Genomic DNA, 17,698 nt, shown 5'->3' on the forward strand with positions numbered 1-17,698 from the left:
TATTCCTCTGATCTATTCTTTTTTCACTTCCCATTTTTTTCCGTTAATATTATTTACTTGTGATTATATGTGGAGTACTCACTAGCTTTGATCTGTTTCACTTCAATCCAATCTTATGGACAAAAAAATATGTATTAATGGTCGGGGAAAACACACACACAAACACAATGATGAGAAACTTGCTTGTTTACTAATGTTCTTGCTTTTTTGTTTTTCGCTAGACTTCTCAAATGCTTTGTTAATTTTGAGGACATGTATAATAATTATATATACATTAACAACATCGTTTTGATCTTTTGTTGCATGCGCCCGATGCGCTTCAAGATCATATATAATAATATATATATATATATATATAATATTAAAGAATCCAAATCTGATCTATATATTAGCATTAGATCAATACATACATAGTTATAATTAAAAATAAACATTTCGGCACTCATATTTGAAGTAAAAGACCGGATCGATCGATGGACATGATCAGTTGAAACGTTTCTGCATGCATGGGGATGGCATGCAATTAATGAAATATATATTAACGTTCTATCGTATGAACTTTATCATGTCATGTATGCCTACGTCTCATTCAATTTTAATACATACAAAGTATTATTCTTTCTTCTCGTGCGAATATATTCCCATAATATATTACTTTTTTAAAAAAATAAATAATAAATAAAGTTTCTCGAATATTTCATTCGCATTTTTGAATATTACCATACATGACATTCCTGATCGGTTCATTTAATATCCATTGAAAAAAAAAAAGGGAAATTAAATAATCCTTTATTTTAACTTATAATAATAAAGATAAATATCAAGATATTTATGCAACATGCAAAGAACCAAGAGAATATATATAGAAACCGAGTTAAGATATGTGGGGTCCATTAATTGCTTGTTTAGTCAAAGGTCAGCTCATTGGATCATAATCTGAGTTTTCTGCTGATTATTCATTCTTCGTACAAAAAGAGGAAATTTAATCAAAGGATCATATCTACAATTTGAATGGTTTTGGCCCTGATCGATCTGTGTGTTTATATATATATATATATATATATATATATACTTACCACTTGGATATTATATATTTTCCTCTCATAATTAATGCAGATAGACAATTCTGAACTCAATCCCCTACGTACAAATTAAAAATAAAGAAAAAATAGACAAAGAAGCAATCATCATGGCCATCCATCTGTGATGCAAAAACCTGCATTTTTGGCCCTTCATCATTATATATACTCTTGACTGTTCAAAAGAATGTTATAAACGTGAATGCAAACCATGATCATCTGATATTGAAGGTACTTTAAGGGCATGATATAGAAGAATTTCCTGCAGGTTGGGCCCACAAGAGTGCTGGGGTCTACAATTTTCATGTGAACAACTCTCTCTCCCTCTCTGTTTTTTTTTTTTTGAGAAATCACAACTCTCTTGTATGTGGGAAGTATTGTAGATTTCTCCATAATAGAAATAACGTCACATTAAGGCCAAAAGGGAAACCAAAATGAGTGGGAAAAAAAATAGTACAGAAAAAGTATAATTGTACCCTTATTTCAGATAGATGTGGTGAAATGTTTGGTGCTTCGGCCTGAAGCTTCGTAGATCTTTTATATTACATATATATATATATATATATATGATTTATATAATTCTTGATTACAAGAGGGGTGGTGGTGGTCCATCAAGTATACTGCTCATTTGCCTTGCTTATCAAGCAACTTCCTAATACTCTTTCTCTCTCTCTCTCTCTCTCTCTGCAACATTCATGGCAAAAGCATAATCATCAGCACTCCAGTTCAAAACCATGTGAGCTCCTAACATTCTTTTTCCCTTATATTACTGTCTTTTCCCCGTCGCTCCCCCATGTATATATGCCTGAAGAAGATTTTGGCTATATTTTACTCCTAATTATAATCTGTTATGCAAAATTATTATAAGACACTAATTTTACTGGTTTCTTCTTTATCACTCAAAGTTCTGGTTTTTTTTTTTTTTTTTTTTTGAGGGGGTACAGTTATAATTATATTATAACTTTTTCGATATCACCCCTTTACCATGAAAATGGTGAACAATATAATATTTTCCTATATTATATATTGATATTCTTTCAGTAGATCATATATAAATAACTAAAATACAGTACTGAGATGGGTTTCCTGATCTTGCTTTTGAATGTGTGCCTTAGTAACAGCTGTGATGGCCGTTTCTTCCCTTTTGCTTTTGTAGTCAAGGCTCAAACAAAGGTGTGGAAGAACCCCTTGAGCTTTAGAAACACCAGCCGGGTTCTCTCTCTCTCTCTCTCTCTCTCTCTCTCTCTCTCTCACACACACACACACACACACACACACACAAGAGCGCACATACACAAACCGCCTGCCTGCGCTTCTTAAATTGGCAAAGGCTTAAAGGTGGTATGTAGGTTTTGAGGACAGCACCTTTTTCTTTTGTTTTTTTTCTCTCTCACTAGCTCTATCACACACTGGCTTCAGTTAAAGTAGCTAGAGAGGGAATTGTGGTTCTTTCCGTTGTTAAAGCAGGTTTATAGCTCAATCGAGCCGTGACAGTTTACTCTTTTCTTCTCTTCCTTCTTCCTAATTCGTTTCCCTCCTCTCCTCTCCCCTTCTTCTCCTTATCAGATATACCCTAGGTAACATACCCATATTTGCTATTCTGGGCAAACTCATCTGGTTTTTGCTGAAATTCTCGATCTAAATTGAATTTGTTTTCCGGTAAATTCACATGCTTAAGAACATGTGTTCAATCTCTCTTATTTTGTTTGCTATTTTTTATTCCAGAGTTGTTTCGATTGTTTGTTGGTTTCTTGTTTTCTGATCGAACCATAATTAATCCGAGGTTGTCGTTGTCTGATACATGACCTTTGAAAATCACAGCAAAAGTTTATATTTTGAAGCGTCGTATTGTTCAATACCCATATAGTTATTTTATTCTCTTTTTCCTTTACTTTTGTAGCATAGATCTCAATCAACCTTATGATTTCTCTTATACATATAGAGAGCAAATATCTGGGATATGAGCAGCGGTCTGCCATACGCAGATAAATATTTCACGGAAGCTTATAATTTCGTCAGCTCGAGAGAAAGAAGATAGATAGGCTTCCGTACGTCTAAAAGCAATGAATAACAGTAGTACTGTGGGCTCCATTAGCAGCTCTGATCTTATCGATGCCAAGCTCGAAGAGCATAAGATGTGTGGATCCAAGCAATGCCCTGGTTGTGGACACAAGCTCGAAGGCAAGCCGGTAGGGATTATCTCGTGATAATTCTTGGATTCAATACAAAGATTTTGACACATGAAGATCCTCGCTCACACAAGAAAATATATGTGCATGTTTGTTAATGTTCCATTATTAGACGAATATATATATAATTAGTTGATATAGTTACTGCTTTTCTTGTAGAATAAAATCTAGCGAATTTGATTAAAGGGCCCTCTTTTTCTTTTTCTTTTCTTTTTTTTTTTTTTTTTTTTTCCTTGCTTTTGTTCTTCTTTTTTTCTTTCGTTTTTGGGTTTCATTTTTACCTGAGTTTGAATGGAGTTTGCAGGACTGGTTAGGTCTACCTGCAGGAGTGAAATTTGATCCTACAGACCAAGAATTGATAGAACATCTTGAAGCGAAGGTGGAGGCGAAAGACATGAAATCTCACCCTCTGATAGATGAGTTTATCACTACTATTGAAGGAGAAGATGGGATTTGTTATACCCATCCTGAAAAACTACCAGGTGAGAAATTTAATTCTCTCTCTCTCTCTCTCTCTCTCTCTCTGTGTGATAGATATGTAAGTACCGGATCAATTATTTAATGTTGTTGAGTATCCTAAAAACACTCTTGTTTAAAGTCTCCAACAAAAGGAAACTTCATGCACTGGGTTTATTTTTATTCCATGCTTCTATCCCATTTATTTGTTATGACTTTCAAGAATCACAGTGCTTGTACGTCTTGCAGTTTGTTACACCTAAGTCAACCTAACTTTGATTTATTTTTTGCACTCTTCTTGCAGGAGTCACAAGAGATGGCTTGAGCAAACATTTCTTCCACAGACCATCGAAAGCTTACACAACCGGGACACGTAAGAGGAGAAAAATTCAAACCGAATGCGATTTACAGGGTGGAGAAACAAGGTGGCACAAGACTGGAAAAACTAGGCCTGTAATGGTGAATGGAAAACAAAAGGGTTGCAAGAAAATACTCGTCCTTTACACTAATTTTGGCAAGAACAGAAAACCAGAAAAGACCAACTGGGTCATGCATCAATACCACCTTGGTCAGCACGAGGAAGAAAAGGAAGGAGAGCTTGTTGTTTCAAAGATATTCTATCAGACGCAGCCAAGGCAATGCAATTGGTCTGATCGAAGTACTGCTACCACTGGGGAAGCAAGCAGTGAGCCTAATAGCAGGAGAGATAGTGGGAGTGGGAGTTGTTCTTCCAGGGAAATAATTCCTCTGAGAGACGAACTTTCTCCACCATCTGGGGTTGCTCCAATATCAAGTTACAGTACTGCCATGGACATTCATCAACAGTTTAAATCCGACCATTTTAGCTTCGCCCCATTCAGGAAAAGCTTTGATGAGGTATATACATTTGCTCGTTCTTTCTGTATAGATGGGTTTTTATGATCTGAAACTCCCATGCATACATCTTCTTGATCAAACAAATTATAGATACGGTTTGCTGTATATATAACCTAAAAGTTTTGCATCTTTTTCAGCTTGATAATTCGAAATGAATTAAATCGCGAGCCTTACTCATGATATATATATATGTAGCATGTTGCATGACTTGATGATCAACATTTACAAGTAATTAGATTTTGACATCGAACCAGTCGTAGACTTCACAAACAAAAATATTAAGAGTAAAGGAAAGAAACCAAGTTTTAGGGTTGCTTTTTCTCATACATACCCATTGCTTGCATATGCAGCATCAAAATTCAATGGACCTCTCTTGATTATCATTGTCAGCTAACTAAAGCCTGTTTATCCACGCAAAAAAAGGGTTACACGAAATCCAAATTAATGCTCGAGCTTTTGCATATAGAAAATGGACAAGCTAGCAAACTGCTTCACAGGTGGTGTCCATTGCAGGTGGGGATAGGAGAGGCTTCAACAGCAAGGGAAGCCCCAGGCGCATCAGGTGGTGGTGGCACGTGCGAAGATATGAGGGATCACCAGAGGCCACATCATCCTATGGCCCATGACCATCATCACCAACAGCAGCATCAACATCACCATCCACATCATCAAATTGCGACCACAGCCTTCCACATCAGCAGGCCTTCACATCCCATTTCCACCATCATCTCTCCACCTCCCCTCCACCATACCTCCATTATTCTCGATCAAGACTCCTACCACATCTCCAGAATAATGCTCCAAAATGAAAATTTCCAGGTAATCAATCAACTCCATTTTCCTTGTACTTTGATCTCTTTATATATACACATAAAATATGAATTCAGTGACCATGTACAGTGGATCATATATTTTATCTCTTCAGTACGTACACTCAGTAATTCAAATTATTTTCGGTGTCAGCAAAATTGCAAACTTTCTTTTCACTTTAAAATCCTTGTTGAAGACGTAATTAAGATGCACCTTTTATTTCTTCTTCTTGTCTTTCGAATGCATAACACAACAGCAGCAGCAGCAGCAACTAGAACAAGTACAGCAACAGCAGCAGCAACAGCATCATAAACTGGGAGGGAGGTCTGCATCCGGTTTGGAGGAACTCATAATGGGTTGCACTTCAAGTAATATCAAAGAGGTGAGCATGAACTTTTTGACCCTGAAATGCATGAGCCCTAGCTATATTTGTCATAATTCTGCCTAAGGAGAGAACAAAGAAAAGTAAACACGTATTAAAAGAGTTCAAAAATAAAGATAATCAATTTCTTTGTTAAATAATATAAATTAAAGAGAGAAACCAGAGAATCGACTTTGTTTTTTCTTTTCACTTTATCTTTTATTTTCCCATGTTATGGTACATGCACGGTTTCATAATGATATGTATGTGTGTACGTATACACTATATTTTCAACCTCCCCCGGCCTCTCTAATAAAGGCACGTAATTTGCATATCAAGAGTATTATTTTATTAGACATTCTTTTTTACCTCAATGGAAAGAGCGAATGATATATGATGTTGATGAATTTCAAAAAGCTCAAAACAGAATATCGCAAGTGTCCAGAAGCGTCGGTCGGTTTTGGAAATTAAAGAGACACGATCTCCTTTCTCCTGTTGAAAAACTCAAGCTAAGAACAACTTTTCCTAGGATACTGTTTCCTTTTTCATATTATTTTCCTGTTAAGATGAGCTCATGAAGGTCTGGAAAAACATTTTTTTTCCATATAATACATGATGCTACAAATGATAATAAACACCACTAATGGAACGTAATTAGGCAAGTAATTTAAACAGTTTGTCTTCTTTTTTCTTTTTACTTTCTTTTCTGAAAGAAGAGGAATGATAGTGACTGATATCTTTTTCTCATCATGTGTGGCCTTACGACCAAGGCACAGCAACAGACGTACATTTTGATTGTGGGGGAAAAGGGTTAAAAGAGGCGGCTTCTTTCTGTGTTGCTTCTTAAGTATAATTTTCACTTTATTTCCTAAATCTAATCTTCACAAGCTAATTACATTTTCTTGCAGGAATCATCCATCACAAATCCTCAAGAGGTAGACTGGCTAAAGTACTCGTCCTTCTGGCCTGACCCTGACAACCCAGATCATCATGGGTAGGAGCAAAAATTACAGGGAATAAAAGACACCCTTACAGACAATATCATTATCATCATCATTAGTACTTGAAACCTTCCTCTCAAGTTTTTTATTTTTTTTTTTCAACGTGAGGCCAAGCTGAAAGCATCCTTAGTCCAGTCTTTTTCTTTCTTTTTACTGGGGGCCTGGCTAAGCTCTGATGGCGCTCAACCGAACTACCTGTGCAACAGTCCATGTTGTAAAGAAAGAGAGAAAGAACAAAAGGAAAAACAAAGAAAAAAGAAAAGAAACCAAGAAAGGCTGCACTCTCTCGGACAGATAGAAGGAGAACCAAAGACCCAAAAGAAACCCAGCCTGCATGAAAATCATCACCATTATGATTACAATATCATCTTTCTGGCTATTCTTATTATTTTATTATTTTAATTAAGATGTTTGTATAATTTATCTATCTTGTTCTTTACAAACAAATACAAGAGAGTTTGTGCAAATTGCAAAAATACTTTGTCAATCGTGCTGTACGTCATTAGTCACTTTGAGATACTAAAATATAAGTGTTCATATGATACCCTAGTGGAAATGAATATTTTTAAGGAATTCTTTATTTCTGTGATGCTTCACTTTTACACTTCCTTCAAATATAATTTCTGAAATCTGAATTAATGCATGCGACATAATGGATCATTTTCGTACTAGTTATATATATATATATGCGATCACTCGTAAGTGTTTCACATGGATTTCCAAATTAAGCCTCTATGCATGATCCGATGCAAAATCCCAGTCATTATTGGTTGGTTAATTTAATAAACAGATAATCAAGTTAACTGCATGGGGGCCGGATAATTGATTCATTAGGGCATCTCATATCTTCAGCTTATTTATGTATATGCATATAAACAAATATTTAGCCACAAAAAATCTATAAATCTGTAAATGTTTGATGTGATATATCATGTTGTAAACTTACATTTATCGTATATACACATATATTAGATTTTCTATGGTTTCCCATATAAGAGGAGGTAGTGTTCGAGTGGATAATATATTGCCTAATCACGGGTTACTTGTAGTCGCCTATGCCTTCCGTGTTGTGCTTATAATAAATGGTGTGCATCAAATTTAAGACTAGAAATTCTCGTTAGAGTTCGATTGCGTCTTGTTTTTGTCAAAATTGGCCAATATATTTAGATTTGATTAATTTAGTTATTCATCTACGAATTATATATCTTTGTAAGTAAATGTAAAAAAGATCCAAAAACTACCAGAAAGACCATCATGGGAGCTTTGGCTGGTATCTATATATATATATATAGATGCTAGCTTGTACAATAACAAGCTAGGATGGGTAAAGAGAATTTTGGGTCCTTATCGAGCTAGCTTTTCTCGTAGATACATTAAGTATAGAATGAACTTGATTTTTATTTTTCATTTTTTTGGCTAGACTATCAGATATGTATATTGATTGAGGATCAGTTTCTTAAAGTGGCTGTCATTCTATTAAAAGGCGTCGTAATGGGTTCTTTGGGTCTGCTATCAGAAAGGAGGGAAGTAGGTTAAAAATCTCTTGTTGGAAATATGGAATCTTCACATAGTAGCAATTGATGATATGACAATTTAAGTCAGTCTCTTTGTTTTTATTATTTGGTTTCCTTCTTTATTGCTTTATTCTATTCTAGATTCGAGCTTTTTCCGCAGTATTAGAGAGTAGGGAGGATGTGCTTATCCCCCGAGAGAGAGAGAGAGAGAGAGAGAGAGAGAGTAACGTGCTGCATGCTATCTTTTCTTTCATGCAAAGCTAAAATCAACATTGAGACAAGGCAGCTTCATCGTAGTTTCTGAGGGGAATAAAGATTGAGAGGACAAGAATAAACTTTACGGTTTGAAATGACGGATCAAATCTCTTGCCTCGATGGACATTAGTTTGCACTGCTATATAATATCGATGATGTGTTGACTGACCATGACTTCTCATCTTGACATACATGATACATTCAATATATATATGATGGCATTGTTTCTCACAGCTTTCATGCATGTCATATTACACATACATGATAAAATATTGCCAAATTAAGTAAATTGTAATGGAGCTTCCTCTTGTATTTTGAGATTCAAATAATGTGCTTTATATATATATATATATATATATTATTAAAAATACCATCCCTATATTAGATGTACATATCATGTTTATATATATGCCACATATACATACATAAAATATTACAAAGTTAATGGACCTTCCTCTTGTTTTTTGAGATTCAAACAATGTGTTTTATACTGGATGAATGAATTCATGTTTATAATATGTGCATGGTACTATATATTCTTGATAATAGTAACATGAGTACTGTCAATATATAACATCAGAAGAGGCAACGAAAGTGTGGTGGTCTTGGTCATTTTATATACATAATTATGTGTTGGAGAACCTAAACAATGTGGTGTAGAGATGATGCTTGGGGTTAGTAATTAAATTGCTAAAATAGACAACAACAAAAAAAGGAAGAAGAGGAAGATCCTATATATAAGGATTAATGGTGCGGGGATGATATATAGGAGGTGGGGAAGAGGAAGTGTCTCTTTCCACATGAAATAGAAAAAGAAAAGGGAGTGATATGTCTTGCTCAACCTAAAAAGGTGATATTCATTTCTTTCACTTTATGGAAGATTTTGGAAGCTTTTCAGAAGGGAAATATATAGTTCCATGAACTAGACTACAAGCAATTTAAGAGGCTTTCTAGCTCCTGGTGTGCAGATTTGGTCCCATAAAGAAGTTGCAGGAAGAATTGTTGTAGTGCGAGTAGGAATATCACAACATGGCCCTCTACTATATATTACCCTATCTTTTTTTCTTTCCTTTGTTTTGGATTCTTTCCCAATAGCTCTGCCGCTTTTCGTATAGAAGGCTTCTTCACTGCTTCTTGCAACTTACAAGCGTATTTTAACATGAAAAGTATAGTCTACTGGTTTGCAGTAGTACTACTGGTACTTAATCTATCTATACGTACGTACGGCTTGCTAGCTTCTTGAGTTAAGATCAGTGATCAAAATATATGTACAGTAAAGAGGGTCGGTCACAGTTTTTTCTTCAAAACTCATGATCATGTAGATAAGAACTGTAATTAGTGATCAGATACATGGTATCTATTTATAGCATTAGAGGACTCGTTGATCAGGAAGTATAGACTATAGAGTTGTTGAATTTAGGAGGGTTTGGTGAGCATATTCTGCATGCAGTTGGATCAGTAGAGACATCAGCGCGCAGTTTTTCCTTAATTTGATAGAATGAATCAATTAATTAAGGAACAATATATTATATGTACGTAAAGTGGTTAGCAAAAACATGATATATATATACATGGGTAGGTTGATGCCAGACGTAGTACCATCGAAATATATATGCTACTGATCGGTAGTAGAACTAGCTACTTGTTTCAACTCATGATGTCACAAAGGGAATTTTGCTTTCAGAAAGATGGATGCGCGCAGCAATCAGTAGGAATTGGCGATTAATGGCCCCTTTGAGCCCTAAAGATCAATATCATTTTATTAATTGTATATATTATTATATGAAAAATTTATATGCATACAATGGAAGGAGAACAAGATCAGGACATGAATTGATTATATATAGAACATTTTCATATGATATGTAAGCAAGAAGAGGAATCTATACACGTAAGCTAAAGATTATATATATATTTAAAAAGTCAGGCTAGTAAACAAAGCTATTCTGAACTTATCATGTGTGTGTCTACACACATATTGACAAAACTCATGATCACGTGCTGCATGTTGGAAATAATGTTGGAGGTTTGATTAATAGAAAAGAATAAATATTTATTTTTTATTCTTTTTCTGCACGTTAATCAACTTATATATATATATATATCAAAAATTATATATACAGTCACAATTTTACGTATTTTATTATACATTTTATTAATATAATTAATTATATATTAAAAATATTAATATAATTAATTATATTAACAAAATACATAAAAATATATATAACAATAACTTTACGTAACATTATTCATAATTTGGGCTGAGAGTCGTCTCTCTCGATCGTGGACCGAAGTTAGTAGATCGTTAGATGACCAATCAAAGCAATTTTTATCTAATTTTAATGCTTCCATTTTATACAGAGCTGCAAAATTCAAAGAAACTTTTTGATACGTGCAAATGATGGTGCAGTCCGGGGGACTCGCGGGAGTAGTACGGACAACCACTGGGAGCTAATCTGTTGTTGGCATGTGGCCTTGCATCCAAACTGACAAGCAAAACGCCAAGGATTAACACTGTTCAAAGTTCCTTCACCAAGAGTACTATGCCACAATAATCCAACTGCTCGTTTAACCTTTTCACCTTATTCACATGGAGAATTTATTGATGGTATACGTACGTACCCAGTAGCATCCAGGTCTTGATCAGCCCTCCATATTAACAGATAAAGGAAGAGGTAACTTGCTAATTGGTCTTGTAGCCTTAACTCGATCAACATGAGCCCACGGTCAATATGAAAACAACAATATTCTGATTGAATTTATGATGAAAAATAATTGTTCCACAGGTACTACAAACCATGGAGGTATACGGGCAAAAGTGAAAAAGGAAACTAGAAAATTTGACTAATACAAAGGGTTTATGTACAAGTGCTACTGCGGGTCATGACTCCCACCCACCAGCACCGTGTCAAACATATTCTCGAAGGCTCGGGGCCTTTTTTCCCCTCTTCCTCTCTTAAACACAAAGCTACTGCAAAGTCATGCCTCTACACACAATCTTGACTCTCTTTCTCTCTCCCTCTCCCTCTCCCTCTCTCAAACACAAAGCTACTACAGAGTCATGCCTCTACACACAATCTTGACTCCCTCTCTCTCCCTCTCTCTCTCTCTCTTAAACACAGAGCTACTGCAAAGTCATGCCTCTGCACACAATCTTGACTCTCTCTCTCTCTCAAACACCACTATTGCAGCAGTGGCACATGGATTATAATTCTAAAATTATTTCCATAATGCTTTTCTGCACAAGTAACCAAATCCTTAATATATATGTGACGCATGCGGCTTAGCAAGCACGTGCCTCTGGCACTGGCAGCCGCCTGGGACCCGGTCCACAACCACCAGAAACTTTCAAGGAAGCAAAAAGACAAGTTAACCTTGCTATCATCGGCCGGGCCCTTATCACTTTAGGGACAATTTTCAGCTGCCTACCAGCATTACCATCATAATTGCCATGATATCCTTCAAGATCAGCTTTTGTTATCAGAACTGCATCCCCTGAAGGAGAGCAAAACGTTGTAGATGGTTGGTGCTTGCTGTACTCTTCAACCGCCTGCTTATTATAATCATTGACATTCCAGCCATAAGCAAAAACGTTATCCAAGCAGTAATATATGCTACTTGAAAAACAAAGTAATCCTAACAAAATGGTTCTACTGACTTGCAGGCAAGGCATAACACTATCCTAGCTATTTTGTACACAATTCATATACAATTGTTAATACCAGCTAGGCAGGAAGGTGACAAAAAAGAGAAGGCAACACTTGCAGTATGTGACCAAGCCAGAGCTTTTTAGGAGGGGACAAAACTAATCTATGTGTGCACATGTGGGTGATTGATTGACTAACTCATACTAATGGATATGGTAGTTTTAATTACATATTTGAAGAACATCAAAAGATAGGGTTGTAATGGGAGAAGAGTTTATATTTAAATCTTTTTCTTGGATGAGTAATTAAAATTAATTAAAATGCATAGAGGGATGCAACCTTAGTACAGAGGAAAAATATACAAGAAAGCCCCTATTCAAGAGAAGGATTCATATATTGAAATTATGAGAAGCCAAAACCAAAGAATAAAAGAAAATAGAGACTATGAAAGCCACGCCCCCTAAACGCCAGTCACTGTTTGCAGCACTTTCAAAATTGCCACCAGTAACTCCTTTAAGATTTAAAAAATAAAAAAGGAAGCAAACTTGGGCCGCAAAAAAATCTCCAGTAACTTAAGAGTTATACTCTCTCTTCACAATGAGAACATTCTTAGGCCACCTTATGATGTACCTTCCACTGTGATGGGGCTAGCAACACCCGAGGTCTTCTAGACCGCACATAGTCCAAGGCATCAACAGGCGTCATGTCCTTATATCTCACCTTCAAAACATAAACCAAATAACTCTATCACACCCATATGGTCCAAAATGCATACGTAAAAGATAATTAAATCTATCCAACAGTAGTGGTGGTAATATATGACACGACCCGTGAACCCAACACAAAATAAGTGGGTTTGGATTTGATATAAATGGGTTTAGGTCAAAACAAGTTGACCTGATAAGACAATTAACAAACAGGTCAATTGGGGTCAACTCATGAAACCCGCAATCAACCCATATAACACAAATAAATTCTATCTTCAAATTTTATAAATATTAGCTTTATATGCCTTTATTGTTATTGGGATGTAATGTTAATATTAATCTTTGACTGCTTAATATCTCAAACTATCTAAATTTTTTTGTTAATATGTAAATTTATTTTATGAAAAATTTTAGTTTTCTCATATATTATTGGTTTGGATGTTGATAATAAATTATTTTATCATAAACCTTGTTGTAATTGTGAATAATTTATATAGTTATTTTTGTATTATATATGACATTATATTAATTGAGTAAAAAAATTAATATATAGGTGAGCTCAACCCTTTTGTATGAAATGGGTTAAATGTGTCGTGTCTAGGTTAACCTAATAAAATTTAATTATTAAACGGGTTATGCGGATCATGCCGGGTCACTTTTTATTTATATGGGTCGTGTTAGGACTTTAGAGTCTAACCCATTTAATTAAACAGGTCGTGTTCGGGTTGACTCATATAGTCTCATATTTATAACTTGACAAGACACGAACATGACCCACAAACACTTATTGCCACCCCTATCAAACAGACACATTTTAAAAACCAGAACATAAATACAATGCACGGAATATAGTATTACCAAATAGCATAGAACAATGGTTGTACTCCTTCCACGCCCAGCTTTACAGTGAACATAAGTAGATATTCCACACAATGCATTCTCTGCATTCAAAAAGCAACAGGAAAATTAATTTATGTTCCATCAACACGCCACAAAGCTAAGGAAGTGGCACAATGGCAAAGAGATCAATTCACTCACTGTGAATGAAGTCCACAGCTCGGTTGATATCCACAAATGAGGGAGCAAAGAGGTAATCTCTGGTGGGAATTACTAGGTGGTCAATTTCATGCGACTGAAAGCCATTGATAAATTAAAAAATGGGTGAATCTCCAAGAGTGAAATAATTCCAACGAAGAGAGAAAAAACTAATCAACGTTCTGTGTTGACATAGACACTGTAAATATATAAAAGTTTCACTTAAAAAAAAATTATCAAATTTGGTAAAACTAAAAGGGGAAAAACATCATTCTGACTTTTATTAAGTCACAAGCCAAATTGCCCCACAGTTTAATACAAACCTTAAATTAAAATGAAAATTTTTTAAAAATTATTTATTAAAAGATCAGTACTTATATCACATTAGCATCCTGCATTATACAATCCAATAACAATTAGCCTAAAAGTGAATGTGTCAATCTAAAATTAGGAGCAAACAACCAACACAAGCAAATAGTGTAAAGGAGTCATGCACATGATACAAGGTCGTCGGAACCAAGGTTTCATAAGGTTCATTCAAAGTGATAACGCCACCAACACCAAGTTGCTTCAAGCGAGGAACATCTTTGGGGAATGGAACTGCACCCAGCAGCAGAAACTGAAAAATAACAATTGATTAATGTTAATTAAACATAACCAATCAAAAGATACATTTTCAACTCCATACAAAGTGCCACTTAAGTACATCTATGACAACATCAATACACGCAGTACAAACTTCACTATCAGCTGATTCCACAGAACACTGCCTGGCGGATGAGAAACATAAGAGTAGGAAGTTTATTTTCCAATATATAACAAGGTAATATAGTAAAGTATTTTCTAGAGGCCCCAAGCAAGAGCCGTCAAAAATCTGAAACTTCAATTTCTTTTATCCTAACGCCATCTCTCAGTCACCAACTTCAGCAGAACCAACCTTTTAGTTATTGAGGAAACTAGAAATAAGTACTTAATACTAAAATCATTAGGCTGGATATCATTTCATTTACAATTTCAGAATTTGGCATATGCTAAACCATGAGTTTGTCTTGGACTCCACTCGCAAGTAAAGTTTATTTTCCCAGACCCAGAACGCTAAAAAACGTAACTTCAAAACCTTTTTCAAAACAAGGTATAACTCTTGTTTGAGATTGCAGAAAAAGCAGGGTGAGGCATTTGGAGGCCAAGGCCAGAGCAGCAGAATTTTACAATTCTACGTTTCTTTTGCCACACTGTCCCAGCAATCAATCACAGCATAGAAAGAAAATGAATAAGTATCATAAATCCAAATGTAACAAAAAAATAAATAAAACTTGATCAACTTCTTTGCTTTTCCTAAGCTTTAAAAGCAACTCATAAGCCCTAATTTCTTTGCATTTCCTAAGATTTCTCAGCAACAAAACACAGAAGAAATGCAACCCCAACCATTAGAATAGTATTTATCTAATACCAAAAATACAGTTCAATTAAAAAAGACACCTGATCAATTTCGTCCCACCATCTGAACTCGGCCTCTATCTTGTTCCGAAGCACATTATACAAAAGGGTCGGATAAAACAGGATCCGAGCCCCAGCTCCAACCAGCGCTCTCTTCGCGTCAACCCTCACGATATGCCTCCCCGAAAAGTCGCCGACCCGATCATCTTCCGCGTCTTCCAATTCCTCAATCTTCATCCCACGGATCGAGGGAAAAAAGAAGAGAGAAATAAAAAAAATAAAAAGCACCAAAACCCGATCAAAAGCCAAAACCCCTAATTCCACAGATTGCGCCCCAAATCGAACAAAGAATACGAACTAAATAAAATACTTGGGAATAATCATTAACGAGGAATCAGGCGACGAGGGAATCAACCGGAAAGAAAAGAAAGAATTTTTGGAACTACAGGAAAGTTGGGTGAGTAGAACCTACAACTCTGGAGAATGATAGTTGGCACTTGGATTCGGTGAGTAGAGATTTGTAAAGAGGGAGATGGGGGGGGGGGGGGGGAATCATGAGCTATCTTTTTTTTACTTAGTGCTTAAGGACAGAACTTGAATATTATTAAATTGCTGTATTTTTTATATATAAAGAAAAAGTATTTAAATATATTTAAAAAAATAAAAAGAAAAAAGAAAACTGAAAATGCCCTTCATCGGTTTATTATCGGTTATTATCGGTCCAGTAGTATTATCCTTTTTAAAAACTTAGGCGTAGTTTAGGTAATTAAATGGGATAGAAATGATAAAAGCTAAAAGTAAAATAAAATATTATTATAATATTAATTTTTAATATTATTATTATTTTAAATTTAAAAAATTTAAATTATTTATTATATTTTATATAAAAATTTAAAAAATAATATAATAATAAGATGAGAAAAATTATTTCTATATCCAAACGGGACTTAATCGTCAAAAGCTTTTATGTATTGAACTTTTTACATAATGATATTCAACATTATTTTTTATTCTTAATTTTAATTAAAGTGCTCACTTATATAAAATTTATAAAAAAGAGAAAAACTTATATAAAATTATCTTAAAAATATGTGTCATATCATCTAATGTAATCGGGAATAATATAAATTGAATCTTGAATGGATTTAAAAAGATTCTTCACAAGAATATGATGCTGAACTCTTGGGCAAGTTGGGCAAGTAGGATGAGATATAAAATTCTCATCTCATTTTATCTTATTATTATAATTTTTTAAATTCTCATATAAAATATAATAAATAATTCAATATTTTTAAATCTCAATTTAATTTTTTTAAATATCAAAATAATAATAATATTAAAAAATAATATTTTATATTTTTATTTAAAACTAAAAATTTTAATATCACTTTCTAAACTTGTCCTTAATAGATATTTGGAAATGGAAAAATATAGTTGTAAGCACAATTGTGTACTAATTTGTGCACTAATGTGATGTGATTGGTCAAAAAGTAGATTTTATTGAAAATAGTATTAATTTAAATTTTAAGTATGAATAAATTAGTATTGATACACAGATTAGTACGCGACTGTGCTTATATAGCAAAACTCTTTAGAAATAGAGATAAGACTGGATATTACTTCTGGTAATTTTATTTATAAATACTAAAATATAAAATATTTCTTAATTTTAAATATTTAACTTTTTCATTTAATCATTATCAAAATAACATAACGTTTTCAAATTTTCTAGTAAAATATAAAAATCAATATAACTTTTACAAACTTTAAAATTAAAAAATTTTAATTTTATAATATTTTTATTCAACTTCTTCCCTCATTTTTCAAAAGTTAATAAACCTTATTTCCCCTTACATGGTAGGGAATATATTCACTTCTCTAACCACTCTTAATTCTAATTTATTTTATGATACATTACTTTAATTACACCCATTTCTTTATCTTTGTAAGTGAGATTACTTAGAACAAAGAAATTATTATTATTATTATTATTATTATTATTATTATTATTATTATTATTATTATTATTATAAGTTGAACCATAAGATTAAGTGAAGCAAATTGCATAGAATCTCAATGATCATAGTTTAGCTAACTAATAATCTATCCTTCTTTTTGACAGCTCGGGGGATAAGATGGCATATTGGATAATTGGTGGGGCATAACCTTCTAAAATTACCAATAATAACGTCCTTTTGTGCTACATTAAATCACCTTTTTGTTTCATTGATATATATATATATATATATATATAAAAGAGGATGCCATTCTCCAACATTGAATTTTCAGTGCAACACCATTAACATGCTTTCATATTTCACAATATTA

General features: G+C 34.0%; 2 protein-coding genes across 13 annotated transcripts; one reads left to right on the plus strand and one right to left on the minus strand.

The window, feature by feature from the left end:
• The first annotated feature begins 1,676 nt into the window (after positions 1 to 1,676).
• Positions 1,677 to 7,356, plus strand: LOC122304414 (NAC domain-containing protein 75-like). 11 transcript variants are annotated; one of them, XM_043116678.1, is made up of 8 exons: positions 1,677 to 1,815; positions 2,195 to 2,291; positions 3,022 to 3,268; positions 3,573 to 3,750; positions 4,029 to 4,600; positions 5,114 to 5,419; positions 5,667 to 5,792; positions 6,680 to 7,356. In XM_043116678.1, exons 3-8 carry the CDS (start codon positions 3,143 to 3,145, stop codon positions 6,767 to 6,769), a joined length of 1,398 nt encoding a protein of 465 aa, XP_042972612.1. In that variant the 5' UTR covers positions 1,677 to 1,815; positions 2,195 to 2,291; positions 3,022 to 3,142; the 3' UTR covers positions 6,770 to 7,356. The 11 variants fall into 11 exon arrangements, with proteins under 11 accessions (XP_042972612.1, XP_042972619.1, XP_042972615.1 ...); XM_043116681.1 differs by having other exon boundaries at positions 1,724 to 1,815; positions 2,201 to 2,291; XM_043116682.1 differs by having other exon boundaries at positions 1,748 to 1,815; positions 2,236 to 2,291.
• A 3,921-nt stretch (positions 7,357 to 11,277) lies between these two features.
• On the minus strand, positions 11,278 to 15,930 carry LOC122304416 (phosphatidylglycerophosphate phosphatase PTPMT2-like). Of its 2 annotated transcripts, none has more exons than XM_043116689.1 (6): positions 15,413 to 15,930; positions 14,430 to 14,552; positions 13,937 to 14,030; positions 13,757 to 13,839; positions 12,810 to 12,911; positions 11,278 to 12,094 (listed from the first exon to the last, which is right to left on the minus strand). In XM_043116689.1, exons 1-6 carry the CDS (start codon positions 15,605 to 15,607, stop codon positions 11,828 to 11,830), a joined length of 864 nt encoding a protein of 287 aa, XP_042972623.1. In that variant the 5' UTR covers positions 15,608 to 15,930; the 3' UTR covers positions 11,278 to 11,827. The 2 variants fall into 2 exon arrangements, with proteins under 2 accessions (XP_042972623.1, XP_042972624.1); XM_043116690.1 differs by having other exon boundaries at positions 12,822 to 12,911; positions 15,413 to 15,928.
• Positions 15,931 to 17,698: the final 1,768 nt, after the last annotated feature.

This window comes from Carya illinoinensis, chromosome 3, assembly GCF_018687715.1.
Source record: "Carya illinoinensis cultivar Pawnee chromosome 3, C.illinoinensisPawnee_v1, whole genome shotgun sequence".
Lineage (NCBI taxonomy): Eukaryota > Viridiplantae > Streptophyta > Magnoliopsida > Fagales > Juglandaceae > Carya > Carya illinoinensis.